This window comes from Octopus sinensis, linkage group LG14 (genome assembly GCF_006345805.1).
Source record: "Octopus sinensis linkage group LG14, ASM634580v1, whole genome shotgun sequence".
NCBI lineage: Eukaryota > Metazoa > Mollusca > Cephalopoda > Octopoda > Octopodidae > Octopus > Octopus sinensis.
Genome location: NC_043010.1, coordinates 49474795 through 49495903, shown reverse-complemented (window position 1 = coordinate 49495903; position 21109 = coordinate 49474795). Strand labels below are relative to the sequence as shown.

The 21109-nt window shown below is 31.4% G+C and overlaps 1 protein-coding gene across 8 annotated transcripts in view; it reads left to right on the top strand.

Annotated features, from left to right (window-relative positions):
* Window positions 1–21109, top strand: part of LOC115219130 (receptor expression-enhancing protein 1) — a 188394-nt gene that overhangs the window by 87451 nt on the left and 79834 nt on the right. For all 8 annotated transcript variants that reach the window (XR_005001915.1, XR_005001913.1, XR_005001914.1 and 5 more), the window contains one exon: window positions 13950–14070. Coding sequence is in view for 5 of the 8 variants with exons in the window: in XM_036509009.1 (XP_036364902.1) it covers window positions 13950–14070 (121 nt within the window). In the remaining 3 variants the exon portion in view is untranslated. The remainder of the gene's footprint in view (window positions 1–13949; window positions 14071–21109) is intronic.

Below are 21109 nucleotides of genomic sequence, written 5' to 3'. Positions count from 1 at the left end.
TTCTGAAGAAGAGCTTTGCTCGAAACGTAAAATCACCTTTCTTTCCTTCCCTGAGCATCTGCTAATACTTTAAATGTACCATGTCCTTGCATTGTTGTTTTTTTGTGTTTGTTCTTCATTTTGGGATATATATATATATATATATATATATATGTATACACACACACACACACATACATATAAAGATTCCCAGTGGAAAATTATTTGAAATTCATTTCAGTTTCAACGATCAGCCCATTCTTGATCCCTTTATCATTCAGGAGTAATCTTTACAGTGGTTGCTCATATGTCGATTAGTTTATTTGTACTAATTTCACTGTTTTGGCAGAAGTTCTAGAATTACTTGACACACTTTTAGCATATGTCACTTTGGAGAAACTTTGGAATTGCATTGTACTTTGCTTGTTCTGTGTACTTTTGCCAAACATGTTCAATGAGTGTGTTTTCAATATCATCATAATCATTAGCAATTTTCTATTTATATCTATGCCTCATGAAGGTACGTTTTGGAAGTTGTCTACAGGACAGCTCCTTTCTAGTTATTTTTGTCTATGTGCTCAGTTTCCTTATTTATTCATAATTATGACTAATTCTCTGCTTTTTGTACTTACTTCTGAGACTCTGTTTGCAGGTTTTTTTTTCTTTTCTTTTCGTATTAACTACTCTTGAAAGTTATATCAGGAAATTGAATTAGTGATCTTGCTAAATTTCAGTATTCCTTGGAGAAGATACAAACACTAATGTGATTTTCCAATGCTAACTCCGAGCCCATACAAGGAATTGAACATGAAACACAACTGAGACTAGGAGACAAAACAATAATTATATAATGTATAAAATGTGTGCACTTTTGTATATTACCTATTTACAGCTTAGTAAACTGGCTTAATGGGAGTTAAGTGCCTTGACAATAGTTGCTTCAGTTGCAATTTTATTGTTTATTAAACCTATATAGTCAGTAGTGATGTATTCATTTAGAGTGTCCACCTCTCAGTTAACTAACTGCAGGATCTGAGTGACATTTTTATGACACTCTTCTTTATGCATACTTATATGCTCACTGTCCATATGGACAGATACAGATGTTATAAACCTACAAGTTGCTTGTTATATTGGATGTAAAATCTATGGCTAGCATTTAATATCCTTTGGACAATGTATAGTTTTTAATCATCTTTTTAAAACAAATCCTTGATGTGTCTGAAAGACACTGGAAACATTGGATATAAATGGCTTTGGAAGCCTTATTTTTATATACCACCAAGTATTAAGAAAGTAATGCTTTCAAATGAAACATTTTTTAGAATAAAACATTAATCTGACATATGGTTAACTCTTCAACTCTGTATTTCTTTTCTAATGACTGGAAGTACTTATGACTTTTTGAAAGCTTCATCAACCTCAAGTTACAGTTTTTAATTCCAAGCATTTAATCTTGTTTGATTCAGGTTTCTTTTTTTAAAATCTATAATCTTTGTATAAGCCTTCTAACATTTACAAACTTTGGCTAAAAGCTTAAATCACAGCATGTGTTTGTGTGTGGATGTTTGCATGCATGCTATCTTCAGATTTAAAGCAACGATCTTTGTTTAGGTAAAAACAAGTCTTATTCCATTATATTTCTACAGTGGATTTCTGGTTGAATATAATTTGGATTTTTGTTTCACTGATATGATTTGTATTTTTAAGTGAATCAGAAATATTTGCTGGTACTGTGCTGTTGTAGTGTGTACATTTGGAAACAATGGTATTGTTGGTGGAAGGCAGTTCTTGTATATCTAACATTATATAATAAATCAACACAACAAAAGTTTAAGTTCCAATGATTAGCACTTTGTTAGATTTTTCAGGAAAAACTTATGACAAGAAGAATGAGTTGTTTCCACCATAAAATAATTGACAGTTGCTGAACCACTTAACAATAAGGTCATAAGTTCAAACCCTGTGGCAATCATATCAATCTGTGTTACTTGTTTCAACTACAGTTTCATTTGGTCATAGATATCATTTTCACTCAGTTGAGAAACTAGCATTAGGAAAGGTGTTCACTTTTAAAAGTATATATATATTACTCTGACAGTTCTTAGGCAAGGAGCCATATTTTTAGGATTATGTCACTCATTTTAGCTTGGAAAAGTGGATGTAAAAGTTGTTTTAAAATTGTAACTAAGAATAAATTCTCACTGGAATTTGATAACCAGAGTAAAGCACTTCAAATAAAAAAGAGAGAGGGAGAGAGCTGATAGTTAGGTTGTAAAATATTCCTCCCTTTATAGTCCATTTAATATTGTTTATCAGTTTCAAAATATGCAGCAGTAGTATTGATGCTGCTACCTACTTTAAGATTAACCTTTGGTTTCATACAGTCTCATCAAATCATTTCAAACAAACATGATGTAAAAAGTTATTTGTTAAATTAGAAACCTAAAGCAATCTGTAAATACCTTTTATTTACTAGTGTTGTTTATTTGATTAATTTTTGGATTTCTGATGAGAGTGCAAACCAAGCCACTAGCAAAGCATTGTTGTGGACAAGGTGTATAGCTGAAAATATATACTGTTAAAAATTTTCTAAACCTGTTCAAGTGATTAAGTCTGAGTGAGACATAAGTAGAAATTACAAAAAGTAGAAGAGATGGTGAAATTGAGTGGGCTTGGGTATGAGTTACATAGTTTGCTTGTGCAGAGAAACAGGAAACATTGTGGCTACAGTTCAAGAAACTAGGATGGTGGTGGAATGTAATTCTTTTGTGTATTGGTGATTGTAGTGTGTCAGTGTGTGATGGTTTGCCAATCATTTGAATAACATTCTTCCTTCTTATTTTATTTCCTTTGATATTTAGAGGTTTTATGTGTATCATCTGCTCAGTCTTGGATATATGAACAATACTGTAGTGTGCAGTATATGTGTACCATTTTTGGTATCAGTTCTCATGTCAAATGCTTTGCCTTTGGCTCCTGACATAAGAACACTATTATTTAGGTTTAGGCGTGGCTGTGTGGTTAAGAAGCTCACTTAGCAACAATGGGATTTTGTTTCAGTCCCACTGCAAAGCTCCTTGGGCCTACTGTAGCCCCAGGCTGTCCAATGCCTTATGAGTGGATTTGGTAGACAAAAACTGTTCAGTAGCTGTCACATGTATGCGTGTCCCCATTGCTTGACAAATAGTGTTGGCTTGCTTACATCTTTGTGACTTATCTGTTGGGCAAAGTGATCAGTAGGGTAAGTACCATACTTAAAAATAAGTATTGGCATCAATTTGTTCAACTAAACCCTTCAAATCAGTTCCCCAGCATGACTACAATCCAATGAGTGAAACAAAAGATAATTGTTTTTCATTTGTACAATAACTGCCAAACCATGAATGAACTATTCGGGAGGGTTTGAGTTGTGTGAGGCATGTAGAAAATGGTTTCAGCCATTTGGGTTAGCTACTTCAAATGCTTTAGAGATTAATCTGCTTATTTTGCGATCCAAACAGCTGAGAATATTTTGTAATCGGTGGTTGTGATGTAGAATGCTTTTAAGCCATGGTCAGATAAATAAGGCACACTAACTGTGGTGACAGTGTAAAGGTTAGTTTTAGAATTATGAAAACAGCCAAGTATATCTGGGTATTTGATATTTTGGTCAGCATTAGAAGACTTTAGATGCATTTGGTTCATAGCCAGATGGAGATCCAGTTACAATCTTGAATCAGACCAGAAATTTAAGATGCTGTCATGCCTTATGCAAAGATTACTTCTTTCTGAATTTAATATTTTCTGAATATTCATACAATAATATCTATTTTTCAATAATAATTTTTTCTGCTTCGGCAGCAGAAATATTCCAAACACTTTTATTAATTATTTATAATGCAGTCTTTTGTGTATTTCATTTGGTTTTTGAAGTGGATTACACCGTATAAGTAGGAGTTTTAAAAAAAAAAAAAACAGAAAAAACTACTATTCAGCTGATAAACAAAATGAAAGTAACATGGATCTTATTGCAAAGTCTGTGAAGCATTCATTTCCGATTTTCCTCTGTATTTGTATGTTCTTTGTATTTGTTAATTGTGAAAATTTAATCATCCAGCTTGCTTTTTAAATGTTTAATGCTAGTCTGAGAGAATTTGAGGAAATTACATGGAGTTATTTACTTTTTTTATGATGCTAATTACCACCTGGCATATGAAATCAATACCCAGTTAAAATTTCTGAGTTAGAACATTCAACATCCTTCAAAGCTGAAATTAAGTATCTATATTATCTAATAGTGAACTACATACTCTATTGACTAACCCAAGTGGCTGATGGGTAAAATGACTTGAGAAAATATCATTGGTACTTTAATTAAAATCATTGATCTTTTATTAATATCACTTACCACTGACTATATGATGGCATGTTTTTAATTTAGTCTCAATTCATTTCTCTCTTTATCATTTTCTCAAAATATTTCAAAAGAAACATTTATTCATGTACTGCTTTTTCTTTTTTTTGTTGTTTTCTGTGTATGTTACCAGTGAGGTAATTTTTACGGAAATAATTTTAGACTTTCAATAGTAACTTATTATCTGTGCATTTTAGATTGTTCTCTGGTGTCCTTTTGACTTGCAGTTCTTCAACTCATTCTCTTTCTGTTTGTGATAGAAATGTTCTGATTAAAATTTTGTATTTTGTGTAACTGTTTATTCTATCCTTTACTCATATGATTAGAATAATTCTTGTCTATGTTAAGAAATATTTAATGAGATCAATTTGGACTTTTTCAAGATGTCAAAATTATTTTCCTGCTCTTGAATTAACTTTTCAATGGTTTAAGATTTATGTCCAATTTGCTCTCAGAATCATTCAAAGAATAAAGAAATAGTGAAAAGGCGACTGCTACTGATTATCATCAGCATTTGTGAGATTTTTATCAAAATGTTAGTTGAGAATCTTTTTTTTTTTTTCCTATTCGGCTTCTATTATTTTGTTAGTAAGTGCATTAATCTTGTATAGAAATTTCTTTGAAAATATCCATGTAGGTCTTGAAAGATTGATCAATATATGTTCTTACCAAAGTAAGAGCACAATGTAAATTCTTACCAAGCAAGAACAGCTTACTTGATGAGAGAAATCAATACTAAGTAGTCTAGATATTTGTTTTATTAGTTAGGCCTGCAACCAATGCAAGAGAGAAATACATGCATGAAGTCTACTGGAGAACAAGTCAAATTAGTGGAAAAATTCACCGGAAATCTATCAAAAGCTAATCAATTACTCACTGATCATTTTGTTTTTGTACTGAAGCACCTACTCAAGAATTGGATTATACACAATATTTTTATTTTTCCTTGTTGTATACCCCTTAGATCATATATAATCTCATGTAATCTCTATTTTTTTTATATGGCTTAAGGTATTTCTAATGCATGTATACTTTGTGGCAAAATGTAATAGTTTACTTAGTTATTGACTTTTAAAAGCAAATATAATTCTAAGTGAAAAGTGATTTTGGTGGCGAAAATTTGTGATTTCTTTCTTAAATTTTCTCTTTATGTGGTTGTGTATGTATACATGACTGTCTAATCAGGTGTGTGCATGTCAGCCCAGCTGGTCAATGCAGGACAGGTTGTATCAGTGTGTGTGTGTGTGTGGAAAATGCATAGGAGGATCTGCGTATGGAACAATATCTAAAAGTTTATTTCATTCATTCTAAGCCACAACATCTGCGTTCATTTTTTCATGCAGTTAATAGCTGCAACAATTAAAGCACTTTCTACAACAAACTTAAAATTTACTACTTTCATATCAGGATTGTGGTGCATGTTTAATCATAGCCTTGCCATTTCTCTAAGTTCCAATTTATGTGATATGAATAGCCATTTGCTATAAATTTCTTCATGGGCAATGAATGAACGTGTCTGAATAGTCAACAGACCATGAAATATGTATGCCAAGGCTGTCTCTTTTATTTTCCTATGTATGAACCACTGTATTTACATGTTTAAAGTTTTATAGTTAAAGGCTTAAAAATTAGTTTAACTACTTGAAATTTCTTCAGTTTTCTAATACACCTTGTGCATGTGCACAAATACTTAGTTATTTTTTAAAGAATATATTTTGTGATAATTTTTTAAAGCACAGCAAGCAACTATGGGAACTACAGCTGTTTACATATATCCTTTTATCTACATATGAAAGCCAGAAATTACTCACAGAAAATAATCATAGTAACTAATTATTTGGATTTGTTTTCGTCTCAAAATAATTGATTGGACTTCTTTTTCTTGCCGATAATTCGGACAATTGAAGAAAGGGAAGCAGCATGACTATATCAGCAAAAATATTCACAGATGCATCAAAATATGATTAGTCATCAATATTTGATAGTTCTCCAGAAGCAAAAAAAAAAAAAAAAAAAAAAATCGAAAATGAGTCACACATCTATTCAGTTGTTATACACAGAATGCATGATATATTCATCTATTCACATGTGATATTTTTATATTTTCCATATCAAATGTTTAGAAAAATACAAAATCAAGGAAGATGGATAGATGTTGTTAGTGAAATTTTATTGTTACTGAATAACCTAATTCTTTTCGTCAGTATGTGATCTTTTCAGAGTACGACAAATCAATTATATAATAGGAAGTAAACAATTTTGGCCAGTTAGTAGTTGGAAAATCCTCAATAAATATTGATGGAAGTATCTGCAAGAATTTAGCAATTCTGATTTTTCATTCAAAATTGCAAAAAGCTATAACAGGATCTTATACTTTTCTGAAAGATAAAGGTCACTCTTTTTGGAACCATAAATGTAAGAGGATATGTTCTACAATGACCTAATCAATTTTATAACACTGGGAAACATTTCAAAAAAAGTTTGTTGTCTTGCTTTTCACAATTAGTCCTACCTAATTTGATGGTGTTGGGTTCAGAAATGCCCCCGGAAGTTTTCTATCATATCAAGCTTTTTGTTAAGCTGGAATTCATTTTTGCTTTTACCAAAAAATGTCAATTTTGCCATTAAATGCAAGACTGCAATAAGAAACTAATACAAACCAAATAGTACATTTTATTGTTTAATATATATTATACAAATTTTTAATTACACATCTTAGAATAGATATTTCTGTCAAACTGGAGTTTGAACTACACAAGCAATGAACTTTCTCTTTGTTGTGAATAAATTGCATCATGACAGTCTCTTTGCAGTGATTAGCAGTAGACAGCCCCATGTTGGTGTTATATCTGCCTTGATAACTAGTCCCCATGTTCTCGATGTCTTGGTGGAATCTTTTTCCTCGCTCATCACTATTACTTTAGGATTTTCAAGGAAGTAGTCCATGTTGCAGTCCAGTACTCAAAACTGGTTAACAGGGTCTTCACAAGATCTTCATTATTTGATGACTTCCAGTTTCTCAGGAAATCAAATACAACTGCAACAAAAGTATTCCATGCCTCTTTTTCAATGCCAGACATGGTCTTCAAAAATAGCTTGTCCTGCGATAGTCACCTAATATGTGGCCCATCAAACACTCCAACCTTATTTTTCTCACAAGACAAAGCTGGATACTTTCTGCTTAAGTATTTGAAGCGGTCACTACCTCAGTGTTTCAACACATGTTTTTCACACCATATGAGATGCCCATGCTTTGCCTTGTCACCCAGTTTCATGCTAAATGTAAGGTAAGCTTTCTTCACAAAATCTGCGATTTTGTTTCACTGCCTAATCCAGAAATAAGCAGAAAGCATCAGGACTGTTTTTACATTCTCTTCTCTCACAACTGGTCATATTTCTAAAATACAAAACATGTTTAAGCTAGTTGTCTGCTGAGAAAGCATTTTCAGAATAGTCAACAGTTGTAAAGTAAGCAAATGCAGATTTGTGATGTCAAAGTTCTATAAAAAGCATACATACCATTAAGTTCTTTTTATAATTCTTTGACCATGCTTAACAAAAAGTGACCTTGACCCATGTGACATCGCAATCAAAACATTAAGGGCACATTCAAAGTACCAATTTTCAACAAAGCATGTCTCATCTATTTTGTAATAATAGTCACACTAAATCAAGCAAAGCATGGGCATATCTACAGATAAATTCTGCAAATATGATACATATGGTGCCTCATATATATTGTTTTTTAACATCTGATTGTATAAAGGGCATTTCTGTCATCATCATGACATTTGAAACTGGTTAGGTTGAAAATACTGAAAGTTGCTCAAGTTTGATACTCTTTATTTACTAAAGATACTTAAATAATAAGTTTTGTTTTCACTTTTGTAGTTGTGTTTACTTTAAATGACATTGAAAAACTATGTTTTTAAAGTTATGTTAAGCTCCATACATGGGTTTGCATTTGAGGAAGTCAAATCTCTCCTTAGAAATGGTGACAATACCAGAAATGTTGAAAAATGGACGCCTCAGTTTGTAAAAAATCTTTACATGATAGAGCAAAATGGATTTCAATTTTTAAATCAGCCCCCCCCCCCAATTAGTAGGAAACACATCTCCAACATCAGACAACAAAAACCCTGTTCCCCAGTGTAACCATTAATACTATCATCTATGAAACTCCTGATTTATTTGTAAAGTGAAGTAGTGAGTCATCATTCTGCATGTCTGAATGTATGCATATGTTGTGTGAAGCTTCTTTTAAAAGGTTTACCAGTCACCCCTGTTTCACGCTTATTTGCAAAAGAAACATAACTCGGTAAGCAAACATTTTAGAAAGATACATGTTATTCAGAGGGTTGTTGCAATTATATAGAAAGGTTTTTCTATCCATACTGAAAAATTTTTATGTGTTTGAGCTGGTTGTGGGAACAGTGATGATTTTGGTGCAACAGTATCTCACTCTTATACTATTCCTATTAAAGATCTTATGATATCTACAATCCACAAGGAAAGGTTTATTTATAGGATTTCGGAATAAGCTATCTAGAGGTGTATATGAAATTCAATCCTTCAGATAGCTTCTTATATATGTGTTTATGAAGTTTAGTGTTATTCTGTATAAATGTATTATATCTTTGAAACTAAAACCATTGTCTTTTAGTACATCGATGTAACAATGGTTAGTACAACTAAAAGCTACATTGAAAATGGATAATCCAGATATGTGTTAACCAATATTAAGTTTCCAAGGATTATTGGAAGATAGCTGGAATTTTATAATATATTGCTATTTGTCAATAGGTTTACAATGATGCCAGTATTTACCAGTACTAAAATCCAGAGTTAACTATTCTTAGTATCTCATTAAGCTTGTACTCTTTGGAAATGTTGATGAATTTCTTCCTTAGAGTATCCAATGCGTGGTCAAACAAAATGAATGTGTTTCCTACTAATTCATAGAGACTGAATTCTGCGTAGCAGAATCTTTTCTGAAGTAAGTATAAGATGTATAATCTTATCACAAACTTCAGCCTCATTGAACAATCTCAAGGTTACTTCAAACAACTCCAGGCCAATCCTGAAAAGAATAATTGCAAAAGTACAAAGATATCCTTGCATGCATAATAATATTAATATTAGAACCATTAATTGCAATAAAACTATTACTAAATCTAAAGCTTTTTCAAGAAGGGATTGAGTTACAGTTGGTTGGAATTCTATTGTATGAAACTGCATAAATTTACTTATTATGTATGTTATTGAACCAACTGGTGAAATATTATTTCTAAGCTCCCCTGTTACATTTTCCCTATATTTGGGGTTGGCAAGAAAATTATCTTTATGGTCTTCAACATTAAACATGCAACTTCTCTTCCATTATCAGTTGTCAAGTGACTTGATAGCATAGATAATAAGCACCTTTGTAAATTTATACAGTTCAATATAATACAGTACTTTCCCATCTGTAGTCCAATTACTTATTGAAAAAGCTTTAGAATTCAGTAGAGGTTTTATTCCAATTAGTGCTTCTAACATTAATGCTATGCATACGAGGAAATCTTTTCTTGCTATTTTATGATAATTCTTTTTATAATGGCCAGGTATTGTTTGATGTAACCATGGGATTTATACATTGGGGCTGCAGTTTGTGAATTAATACAATTGTACATCTTAGACTTAAATTCACATACTGGAAGAGATTCTAATTCAGTCTCTACCGTGGTTATGGACTATTCATTTTGCACAATATGAACACCTCAATGGATGCTGTCAGGAAGAAGTACTTCAACGTATTCAAAGTGTTAGCTTTAAAAACTACAGTAGTTTTGTTACTGATAAAATATTGCACATATCATAAACCTAAAGACAAATTGCAGCATGTTGATATAATTCCAATTGTATCCTGAATAATCCTTAACCCTTTAGCATTTAAATTGGTCGTATCTGGCCCAAATATTCTACCTGTTCAAACGTGCTAGATCTGACGTCTCACACCTACCCTACATTGTCATTCTAAAAATATGCAATCACATCCTTGAAATCTCAAAGTTATGAGAGTATGCATGATGACTCCAAAGCTATGTGAATGAATAAGCATTAAATTTGACAGAGTAATTTGAATGCTAAAGGGTTAATAAAAACATAGGTTAATAATATTAGTAAGTGTATATCCAACTTATTCTCTAACAAGGAATCTTTTAACTTTGCTATTCATTATTACAATGGCATATTAAAAGCATAACTTCAAAAATAGAACATATTCCATACAGAACAGTTCTAATATATGTAAATACAAGAAGAGAAAAAAAAAGGGAAATTAGATATTAGATGATATAATCCTGTCTCATTTGCATGTTTATTCCAATGTACCTGAAGACCATAGATATCATAATTTCTTGAACAGAAATACTCAGAAAACAATCTCACTTTTGTAAAATGGAAAGAAAAACTTTAAAACATTATTAAGAAATGTACCTTTCAATTATTGATTCACTCGGCTGTCTTTCTTGTGGGTTTTCTTTTGTTGTTATTGTTTTTTCCTGTATGTGTTATTATGCTGGCTAGAAGTCTGAATTGCAATACACTTTCAATAATTAAATTTTTATTTGAATCATTTGTCCATTAAGCACAGTCTACTAACCTTTGTAATACCAAGTACTAGTTTTCATTTCCTTGCTTATACTCTTTCTTACACTTGGGTAGTTTTATAAATCTGAAATGCCCATTAACAGTATTTTCTCTTTTCTCTATGGCAGATCCACTTCCCATGGCTTTCATATAAGTTAAAATGTTCATAAATATTCATTATATATGTGTTTTCCATTAATATAAATGCTCTGAAATGCTTTCTCCTTTGATCTTCCGTTATACTACCTATCCTTTATCAGCCAAGTCTTCTATACTTACTGGTTACCGTCCATTTTCCTTCAATGCATCCACATCACACTAGTTATTTAGTTCCATATGGCCTAGTTTCTTTAAGAAGTGATTTGCCTACCCTTTTTTTCTCTCTGTTGTTTTTTATCATTTTGAAAATTAGTCTGCATAGCTTCCACATGTATACACACATGCACTTTTCTTATTTTCATATTTAATGTTAATTTTAATACCCATTTACTGCAATATCTATTTAAAAAAATAGTAAAAAATACCTGCATAAAGCTTGCTTTAAAGTTAAGTCTTAGTCTTATGAAGAAGACAATAAGCTGGCAGAACTATTAGCACACCAGGCAAAATGCTTAGCAACAATTTTTTTGTCTGTTTTTATGTTCTGAGCTCAAATTCTGTCACAGTCAACTTAGCTTTTTATCATTTCAGGGTCGATAAAATAAACACCAGCTGAGCACTGGTGTCAATGTAATCGACTTAACCTGCCATCACAATTGCTGGCCTTGTTCCAAAATTTGAAATCATTATTATTATTATGAAGAGTGGGAGAGAGATTGTTGAAGCAATAGAGAATTGCAATCTCTTCCTCCATAACAATGATGTCCCTGAGTAGTTGTAAAGATAAACTATAAACTTCAATACTTTAAATAACTAACTTTAACAATTCTCTTTTAACAATGTTCACTTATTTACAAAATAGATTATACCACTATTGATTTTTCCGAATGTATTACGTTTTTATTTTTTATTTTTTTTATTGTATTTCTAAAACCATTTGGTTTGAAATTATATCTATTGGTACTCCCAAAGTACAGGGAACTATTCCTAATTACCAGTAGTTTATGTTAGCTTTAAAATTTCTTATTTGTAATTAAACTGCTTTCAGTAATGAAAATTTTAGCCATTTTGATTAATATCCTGCTCTTTTTTTTTTTATTCATATGTTCAGAAAATTTCATGAAGTGATTTAGATTCTAATATTTTCTTTACATATTTTTATATCACACTTTGTCTCTCTTTCTATAACTACTTCACACATAGAAAGGGCATCTAAAATCTCTCTCTCAAGTTTTGAAAATGCTATTGTTTCTTTGTACAAAAGATATATATGGCTAAGCAAATCAAATTAATCACTATAGAAGTTTAAAGAAAAAAAACATACACAAGTAGAAAAACATTATGTTGAGAATTAATGTTATAACAGAGGAAGGAGAAGTAATAAATTTACATATCTTGCTTTCATTCCTTTTTTCTTCAATTTTTTGCCTAGAGAAAAGAAAAAGTAAGGAAATACATACAAAAGATGAAAACAAACAGTTATCTTGTGTGAAATAGATTTGTGGATAAATTGTAGGGATGAGAATAATGCTAAGTAACCCATCCTAAGAGCAAATAAACTTTACATTTTGCTTTCAATACAAAATTCATAACAAATGATATGTAATATAATCTGAAATATACAGAGGAAACTGAAAATTTTAATGGATGAAAAAAAATTATAGTATAAATATTTTTAAATTACCATCTGGGGTGAAACTGAATAGAAATTAAGCTTTCTTAGTAGAACTCTGATTTTGCCAAATTTACAAAATTTATAATTCTCAGTTGCATACCATTTCCAATTTTTTCTTGAAGACCACTGAAAAGTTTAACTCTTTTGCTATCATATTCTTGTTGAAATTGACTGCCTTTATTTTGATTACTTTTGAAAATAATAAAAAATTTCGGAAAATATCTTTGTCAGCATTAAGCTGATTTTGGGGTCATAAATTAACATGAAACTTGGATAGACAGTTTTAATTTAGATCACTTTAAAACACAAAGTTTGTACCGTAATCTAAGGTAGTTTTGTGTCAAATGAAATAAAACATAATTAGCAGTTGAAAAGAATCAAAATCAAAACTTCAAACTATATGTTGATGAGTATTTATTTTTAAGTTGTGGGAGCCACCTTACTATATCAGCAGTTCTCAACACACAAATACCAGCCTCCATACACCCAAAAACTGACAAATACCATTCCTTTCCCTCTTATGAGAAACACAACAGAGTCTAATATTAGAGTGTTATATTGAATTCCAAAAAATTATGTACTTGATTATTTTGAAAGATTATAAGCATCTTCAGCAGTAAGATTTTTTTTAGTAGATTATGCTAATAAAACGTCTCTTTAGTAATTGAATAAAGCAAGCTAGAAAAGATAAACTGCCAAGATAAAAATATTGCCAAACTTGGGTGTATTAGGGTATATAAAGTTAAAATATACTTAGTTAAGCACCAAATGTTAATTTACATCTGCTGACAGTTTCATACCAGAATGTACTTAAATATTTTAATCAACTTGTACCAACCATGTCTTATGTTTTCCTAGTTTTGTTCTGTTGGAAACATCAATATTAGTTACTATATAAATCCTATTTGCTAGATAATGCTAAAGAGATATAGAAAGTAGGAAAAAGAAAACAAAAAAGACAGAGAAAAAAGCATTAAATAATATTTACACCTAGTTATCTGCAGACATAAATTTTTTTTCAGCAACTTTAGTCTCTTACTATAAACAAAATTTCAGATGTTCTAGTCAATTCTATACTTTGAAAGCATTAAGAATTTCTTTTATCTCATCTGAACTACTACCTTGAAAGATATTTTATTTTGTTCCCTATCTGATTTCATTTTATTTCAGGCTTCCATTTTATTACGAAATAAAAATAGTATTCGTACTATGGTTGTTATCTCCTGTTACCAAGGGATCCAGTTTCTTGTACAGAAAATTTGTTCATCCACAACTTATAAAGAGAGAGAAAGTAAGTTTTTTTTTCTTCTTTTTCTTTTGCTTTATACCAGGATTTATTGAATATCATAGATTGTTACCACCTTAAATGCTACTTTTCCATCTTACTTTGATAATTCATATCTGTTCTAGATGTTTGTTTGTATATTATTTCACCATTCTCTAATTAGCTCTGTAACCAAAATTATTTTTGCTGAATGTCTATTCTCCTGCAACCATTCAACACTAAAGTGGTAACTGAAACTATTGTCATTTAGAAAAACCGAGAAATAGAAATGTAGGCTGTATTTCAACCAGTGACTCTGGTCATTAGTCCTATATCTTTGCTGTACAGATGTGTTCGTCCTTTTAAGATCATTTACTGATTTTGGTAATTTTAATGTGGTTTTAGAGGGGAACCACCTCCATATTAACTCCATTACTCATTTTAGTCTTGTACTTATTTTATCAATCTCTGTATATCAATGCTTTAGTTTGACCTTTGTTAAGCATAAAGAGGCTGACACAAAAGCTTTACACTGATATGCAAATGTGTACATACACACGCATACACACATTCCCATATTTGGTATATATATATATATAACAGAATTCCACAGGTTCATCTACCAAATTTTGCATGCAAGTTTAGGTGAATCCATTACTACTGTATATATAGGACACCATGGTCACAGTTAGAATACTTTTGATCATAGAACATTGTGCTAAAATAATATTTTTGTAGTCTTTACTTGCTTTAAACATTAACTATACACATAAACACACTCTGTATATTCCAAATTTTCTACTTCCAAAAGTGTGAGAGAAAATGACACTTGGAGAGAATCAATGAGCTGGCTGATTTTCAGTTGAAGCATAAATAATGTAGACAGATGAAAACACAAAATTGTAAACAATTGAAGGTGAGGGGAATAGTTAGAAGATCATCTACCATTTGTGAAATCTCGTAAACATACTTTTAAGTTTGTCATGTTAGCATTAGATGATTAGATGTACAAATTTAGACATCAACATAAAATGTGATAGCCAATATTTTATTGCAGCTTTGTTGGCATTTATAAAAGAGAAACCCCACAAAAATGTGTTAAGAAAATATGGTAGTTTATATGTTTCTCTCGTGGAAAATTCTGTATATAGATCAACGTTTGGTAGTGGCATACTGAGGCATAAAAATTTGGTTATGGACTCAGTTGCTAAAACGATCAGAGAGCCTCCTAAGATAAAAACTAGTAACAGCAGTTGCTCTATTTTGGTATTTATTTTTCCTTTTTGTACACCATATTTTTTAGTTTCCTCACAGAATATTTTACTCTTTCTAATAATAAAAGTATCGTTTTTAGGTGCCTGATACTGGCATACTTAGAACAACCATCTGTTGTAATTTGGGAGTGGGGAAAGGAGCGACACCACCATTTCTTATTAAGTTAATTTTAAATGCTTGAGGTCCCCTCATGTCCCTTCCCCACTCTTATATAACTTTTTTGTTTTTCTTGCAAGTTTACAAGTGCTTATTTGATCAACCTTTCATAACTAGGCATTACTGTAAACTTTAACAAGCTGGCTGGTTTGTTATGGAGTTTAGACTTCACACTCACCCATTAAACTTGTGCACTGGTTTCTCATATGTGGTTGCTCAACCCACTAGAAATTCCAGCCAAATCTTTCTATCACACCCTACTGTCTATAAAAAAGAAGGTACGCATTGTTGATGTGGAACAAGATGTAGTTTCAGAATAAAAAGACTGGATGGCCATGGCCAGAATACCTTTGATCACTTGTAGGTCATTTCAAACAAGGTTACTCTGGAGTTAAAAGAACAACTGTTTGTATTGACAGTTTTGTTTAGAAAATTAGCATCTGATTAGTTTCTAGTAGTTGTCTATAGTTTTCCAGCACAACTAAATCAGATGGTAATGTAGAGACCTGTATTGGTTAGACTTTCTAAAAGAGACTTAGAAAAATATTTCAGTCATCTGGGGATTAATTTATTACATATTTTTGTATATCCTGTATCCTCTAAAATTATACACCTGAACACTCATACATATATGTGTGCTCATGCATTTGTGAGTACTCACACATATACATGTGGTCACTCATAGCATTTATAAACATACTCTGATATGTGTATATGTGCTTACACATAGAAAAATTTATGTTAATCATTTCTGGAGTTGAATATATCTCAGCAGTATGTCCACAGCCTTTGGGCTGAAACACCAAAGAATAAAAGAATAATGGATATTTTATTTATTTTCAAGAATGAAAAGCAACCATTAATTCATTATTAAATAATCACTAGCTTGTAGTTCTTGATTTGCTTAAATATTTTTAGCATAAAATATTACAATCACTCTCAAAGATATACAATGCATATTCAGCATAATTTGGAATGAGAATAAGAGAGAAAATATGAAGCCCAGCTGGAATTTATGGACTTTTCTCATATATTTCATCCCAGTAGCTTAATGGCTTAGTTTCTGTGTTCCTTTGTTGTTGGAAATGATGCTTTGAGTTGTTTGCAAAACAAAAAATATTTTCAACTTTTTCAAATCCTGTTTTGTCTAATGGTTGTGAGTGAACCTAAAAACTAGGAGTTCTGCTTGCCAACTCTTCTATTTGGCTTTGTAGCTATTTCTCTATACTCTTTCAACCATTCACTTGGACGTTTCCCGCCACTGGAATCAATTATGTTTGTTCATTCGCTTCGATAACTTGAAAGCTGTATTGTTAAAGAAATGCTCCATTCCCACTACTACCACCGCATATTGCTTGGCTGAATTTCTTTCTACTTCAGCTGTAGCATTTCAATTTTTCTTTCAACTGCTTCAGTTTGGATTTTACTCATTAAATGTATTTACAAGCATTTGCTTGCAGCCATACAAATATTCATAGTTGAACACATCTGATTATATTCTTTATGTAGATACAAACCTTCTCAAGACTTTTCTTTCTCTCCTTTTTCCCTTCACATTTGAAGAGCTTTGTATCTATTCTTTAAAAAACTCAAGAGAAGTCATAGCACAGCTCTTGTAGTTCTAGGAACTATTAACATTACCTGAATAGCCATGCTGAGGAGAGACTTTATAATTTATTCATTCTTAATATTATTTTCTGCTCATTGAATACATTTTAAAATATAACTTTGCATTCAAGAAAGCCAAAAAATAATTGTAGTTTAAATTTATGAATACACCATCATTGTCATAGTTTTAAAATCTATTTTACCACGACAGCAAAGATTAGATGTATTGCAAATGATATATTAATGTATAGTTAGTAACATCACCATTAATAGCCTCATGTCTACTTTGTAAAGGCTAAATTGATTTTTTTTTTCCTACTATCCTCCAATATTTATTTGCTTAGTTCTTGGTAGCTATTCTCTCCACAAATATTTATCAAACTAAAATCATGAAGCAAATATTATTGAACAGAGGACAAAGAACTGTTACTGGTGTCGTGCTATGTCCTTTTCAGATTTGTAATAGAATGTCTGTGTGGTACTAATTACAGTTGTCATTCATATGAATTTTCTGTGTGATATTTTATGTAGTAGAGACTGGTGTGCAGTCAACAGACAATTACTTTTAATTAGCACAGATCAGTCTTGTCCAGTTAGATCTTTAATATATAAAAGTAGTTGATGTATTACTTGAAAGTGACTCTCAAATTTGGTCTTCTTTCATTTGTTTATCAGTCTTAAATGGTTACACAATTCAGTTACCATTAACAACAACCAGATGAAAATGTGCATTCCATTGTCATTTATCCAGCCAATTCCTTGTCTGGATCACAGTAGTAGGTTTGATTCCAGTTGCACATACTCTGTAATAACTGGAATGCTTTGATATTTCATGCCTACTTTTTTGCAGATAGTAAAACTGAGTCATTGTCACATCCACACATATTTGTATTGGTAGCTTATTGTATTTTGTTTTAAACCATATTCTATATGTGCCAGTATAGAAAAACAGACATAATAATAATGATCAGGATTATCTCAAAAGTCAATCATTCGTATACTATTTCTGACAGAAATATCAGCTAAAATACTAAATGTTGTAAAAATTTACAGAAAATATTCAAAATACATTCTTATTGGCCTAGCATGCAAAACATTTCTAATTAGGCAGGTGTATTTTTGTATAAATAAAATTTACTTAATTTTTTTTTTTATCTATAACGCTATTCTTAATAATAAAAAAAAAATGTCTATAGATAATACAGCAAAGTTACTTTTTAATCTATTTTATCAGTTTTGTTTTGCAAAATTTCTTGGAATTTCTTTTAGTGTAGTGAGATTGCAAAAATATATCTATTTTCCTCTTATTAAACACTGCTAGTATATTCCTTTGCTTCCGGCACATATAAGCATTGATGAATAAAGTATTTGATGTCGCTTAGTATTTTAATTGTGAAGGCAATTTTCCTGGCTTTTACTGAATAAGGCTCTGCTTTGAATCACATTGTTATTTCACAAGTTATAGCATTTTCTAGTTGTTGTTGCTCTAGGCAACATAAAAACAAGCCGAGGCTAGTATTGAAAGTGTAACCATTTGGAAAAGCTACCAAGTATTGAAGCAAATAATTTTCATTGGTTTATATAATAAAGTAGTATCACAAGTCACTCTTTGCTGTGAAACGAATTGGTAAATTCAGCTTATTCATATCACTCTTTTTAAGACTCTTGCTAAACACTTCCGCCCTGAATTTATGTTGTGAGTTTGTATAGAATAATAATCAAAGCGAATGTAAGTCAGGCTAAACACTAAGTGAGATTGACAACACTAACTTGATAAGGGCTATGTGAAGTAAAACAACTGCCATATCTTCTATAAACCATAGTCAAATCTTAAACAAGGAAGGACACACACTGGTAGTATAATCCTAGACCCCTTCCCACTCCCAGAAAGTAAAAATAGACTGATAATTATGGCTGGAAAGTCTTTCATCATAAGTCTGCTTGGTTAGAGTTAATTTAGAGCTAAACAACAACACACATAAGGTAATCTCTACATGGTCACTTGACCTGCTAGAAATGGCAGCCAAATTTCATTACATCCTATCTATATTAAAAGAAAACATATTGGATTAACCAATCCTAGATACATTGTGTCTGTATAAAAGATGAGATAAGAGAATATAACAGATGGCAATTGCTTGAACGCTTTTGTTGTAAATCTACTCATTAAGGGCTACATTGAAGCTAAATAATAACAAATGTTTCTAGCCAATGAGGAATCCCTTACATGAGTATTTCTCATTTATTCTCATACAAAAATGTACACTAACCCTTTAGCATTCAGATTATTTTGTCAGATGTAATGTTTATTTATTCACATTGGTTTGAATCAACCATGCATTATCTCATAGCTTCAAGATTTCAATGATGTGATTGTTTATTTTTCAGAATCACATTGTGGGATAGGTATGAAAGGTTGGATCTGGTAAATTTGGGCATAAAACAAGTAGAATATTGGGGCCGGATATGGCCGGTTTGAATGCTAAAGGGCTAAATAATCTCTCTTTATATAATAGCTCATGTCACTACCAAAATGTTATCTTTAAGATAGTGTGTTAGTGCTAGTTACAAATTAAAGTGAAATTTAAATCTTTATAGAGTGTTTATATTAAATTGCTTACAATTCACTAAATTTCTTTATCTTTTGTCAATGATATAATTTGATTAGCTATTAAGCGTAACAATTTTATTTCTTAAAAATTAAGACATTGTGGATTTACTGAAATAACCTTTTACAAAATGTAGCAATATGATCTCACTGTAATTATCTTACATTATGCATTCCACCCCAATTTAGCTTTGCTGTCAACTTTCATTAATGCTTATTATCTGTTCATCTTTCATAAGTACCTCATTTAAGCCATGCAAACTTGAGAGTTCTTCAAAAGCTATTTCTTTTATACCAGACTTTCATTCCTTGTGAATCAAAGCCTTTAAGACATCTGTTGGTGAAAACTCCACTCTATGATTTATCTCTTTATGGTGAGAACTGAAAGGTGTCCTTTTTTTTATTATTATTAATATTAGTGAATATATTTTTCTGAATATTTTTATATGCTGGGCAAGAGTTTGTTACAAGAATTCAATTTTTCTAAATTTTTAAACTTTGTAAAAATTCTAAATTCAAACACTTAATTCATAAGATACAAAATACATGACTTTTAATAATCACATACATGGTTTATGAAAAGAATGAATTTTCTATGTCCTCTGATTAAAATAATGTATTTCAATTTATGGACCCAACAATGACACAAGTCTTTGAATGACAGACTGTATTGAATGATTGCTTTTAACCTCTTGGGTTTTTGAAAATTGATTTCAGAGACTGAAGTGTATGCATTAATAAATACTTGGGAGAAACACCATGCTCTGGGCAGTATTACTACTGGTATATATTATTCTGTTCTTTTTGAAAATGAGTTGTTAATTATTTATTGCTTAGGCGTAGGAGTGGCTGTGTGGTAAGTAGCTTGTTTACCAACCACATGGTTCTGGGTTCAGTCCCACTGCATGGCACCTTGGGCAAGTGTCTTCTACTATAGCCTCGGGTCGACCAAAGCCTTGTGAGTGGATTTGGTAGACGGAAACTGAAAGAAGCCTGTCATATATATATATGTGTGTGTGTATATGTTTGTCCCCCCAACATCGCTTGACAACTGATGCTGGTGTATTTACGTCGCCGCAACTTAGTGGTTTGGCCAAAGAGACCGATAGAATAAGTACTAGGCTTACAAAGAATAAGTCCTGGGGTCGATTTGCTCGACTAAAGGCGGTGCTCCAGCATGGCCACAGTCAAATGACTGAAACAAGTAAATGAGTAAAAGAGTATATGCTTATACACATCATTTATATAAGCATTATGTCATCTCATCATGATTTAATCTCCCTTTTTCCATGCTGGCATGGATTTGGTACTTTAACAGGAACTGATAAGTTACAGGGCTGTATCAAGCTCCAATGTCTACTTTGGCATGCTTTCTACAACAGAGTAGTGGATACTTTTTTCAGTGTACCAGTACTAGTG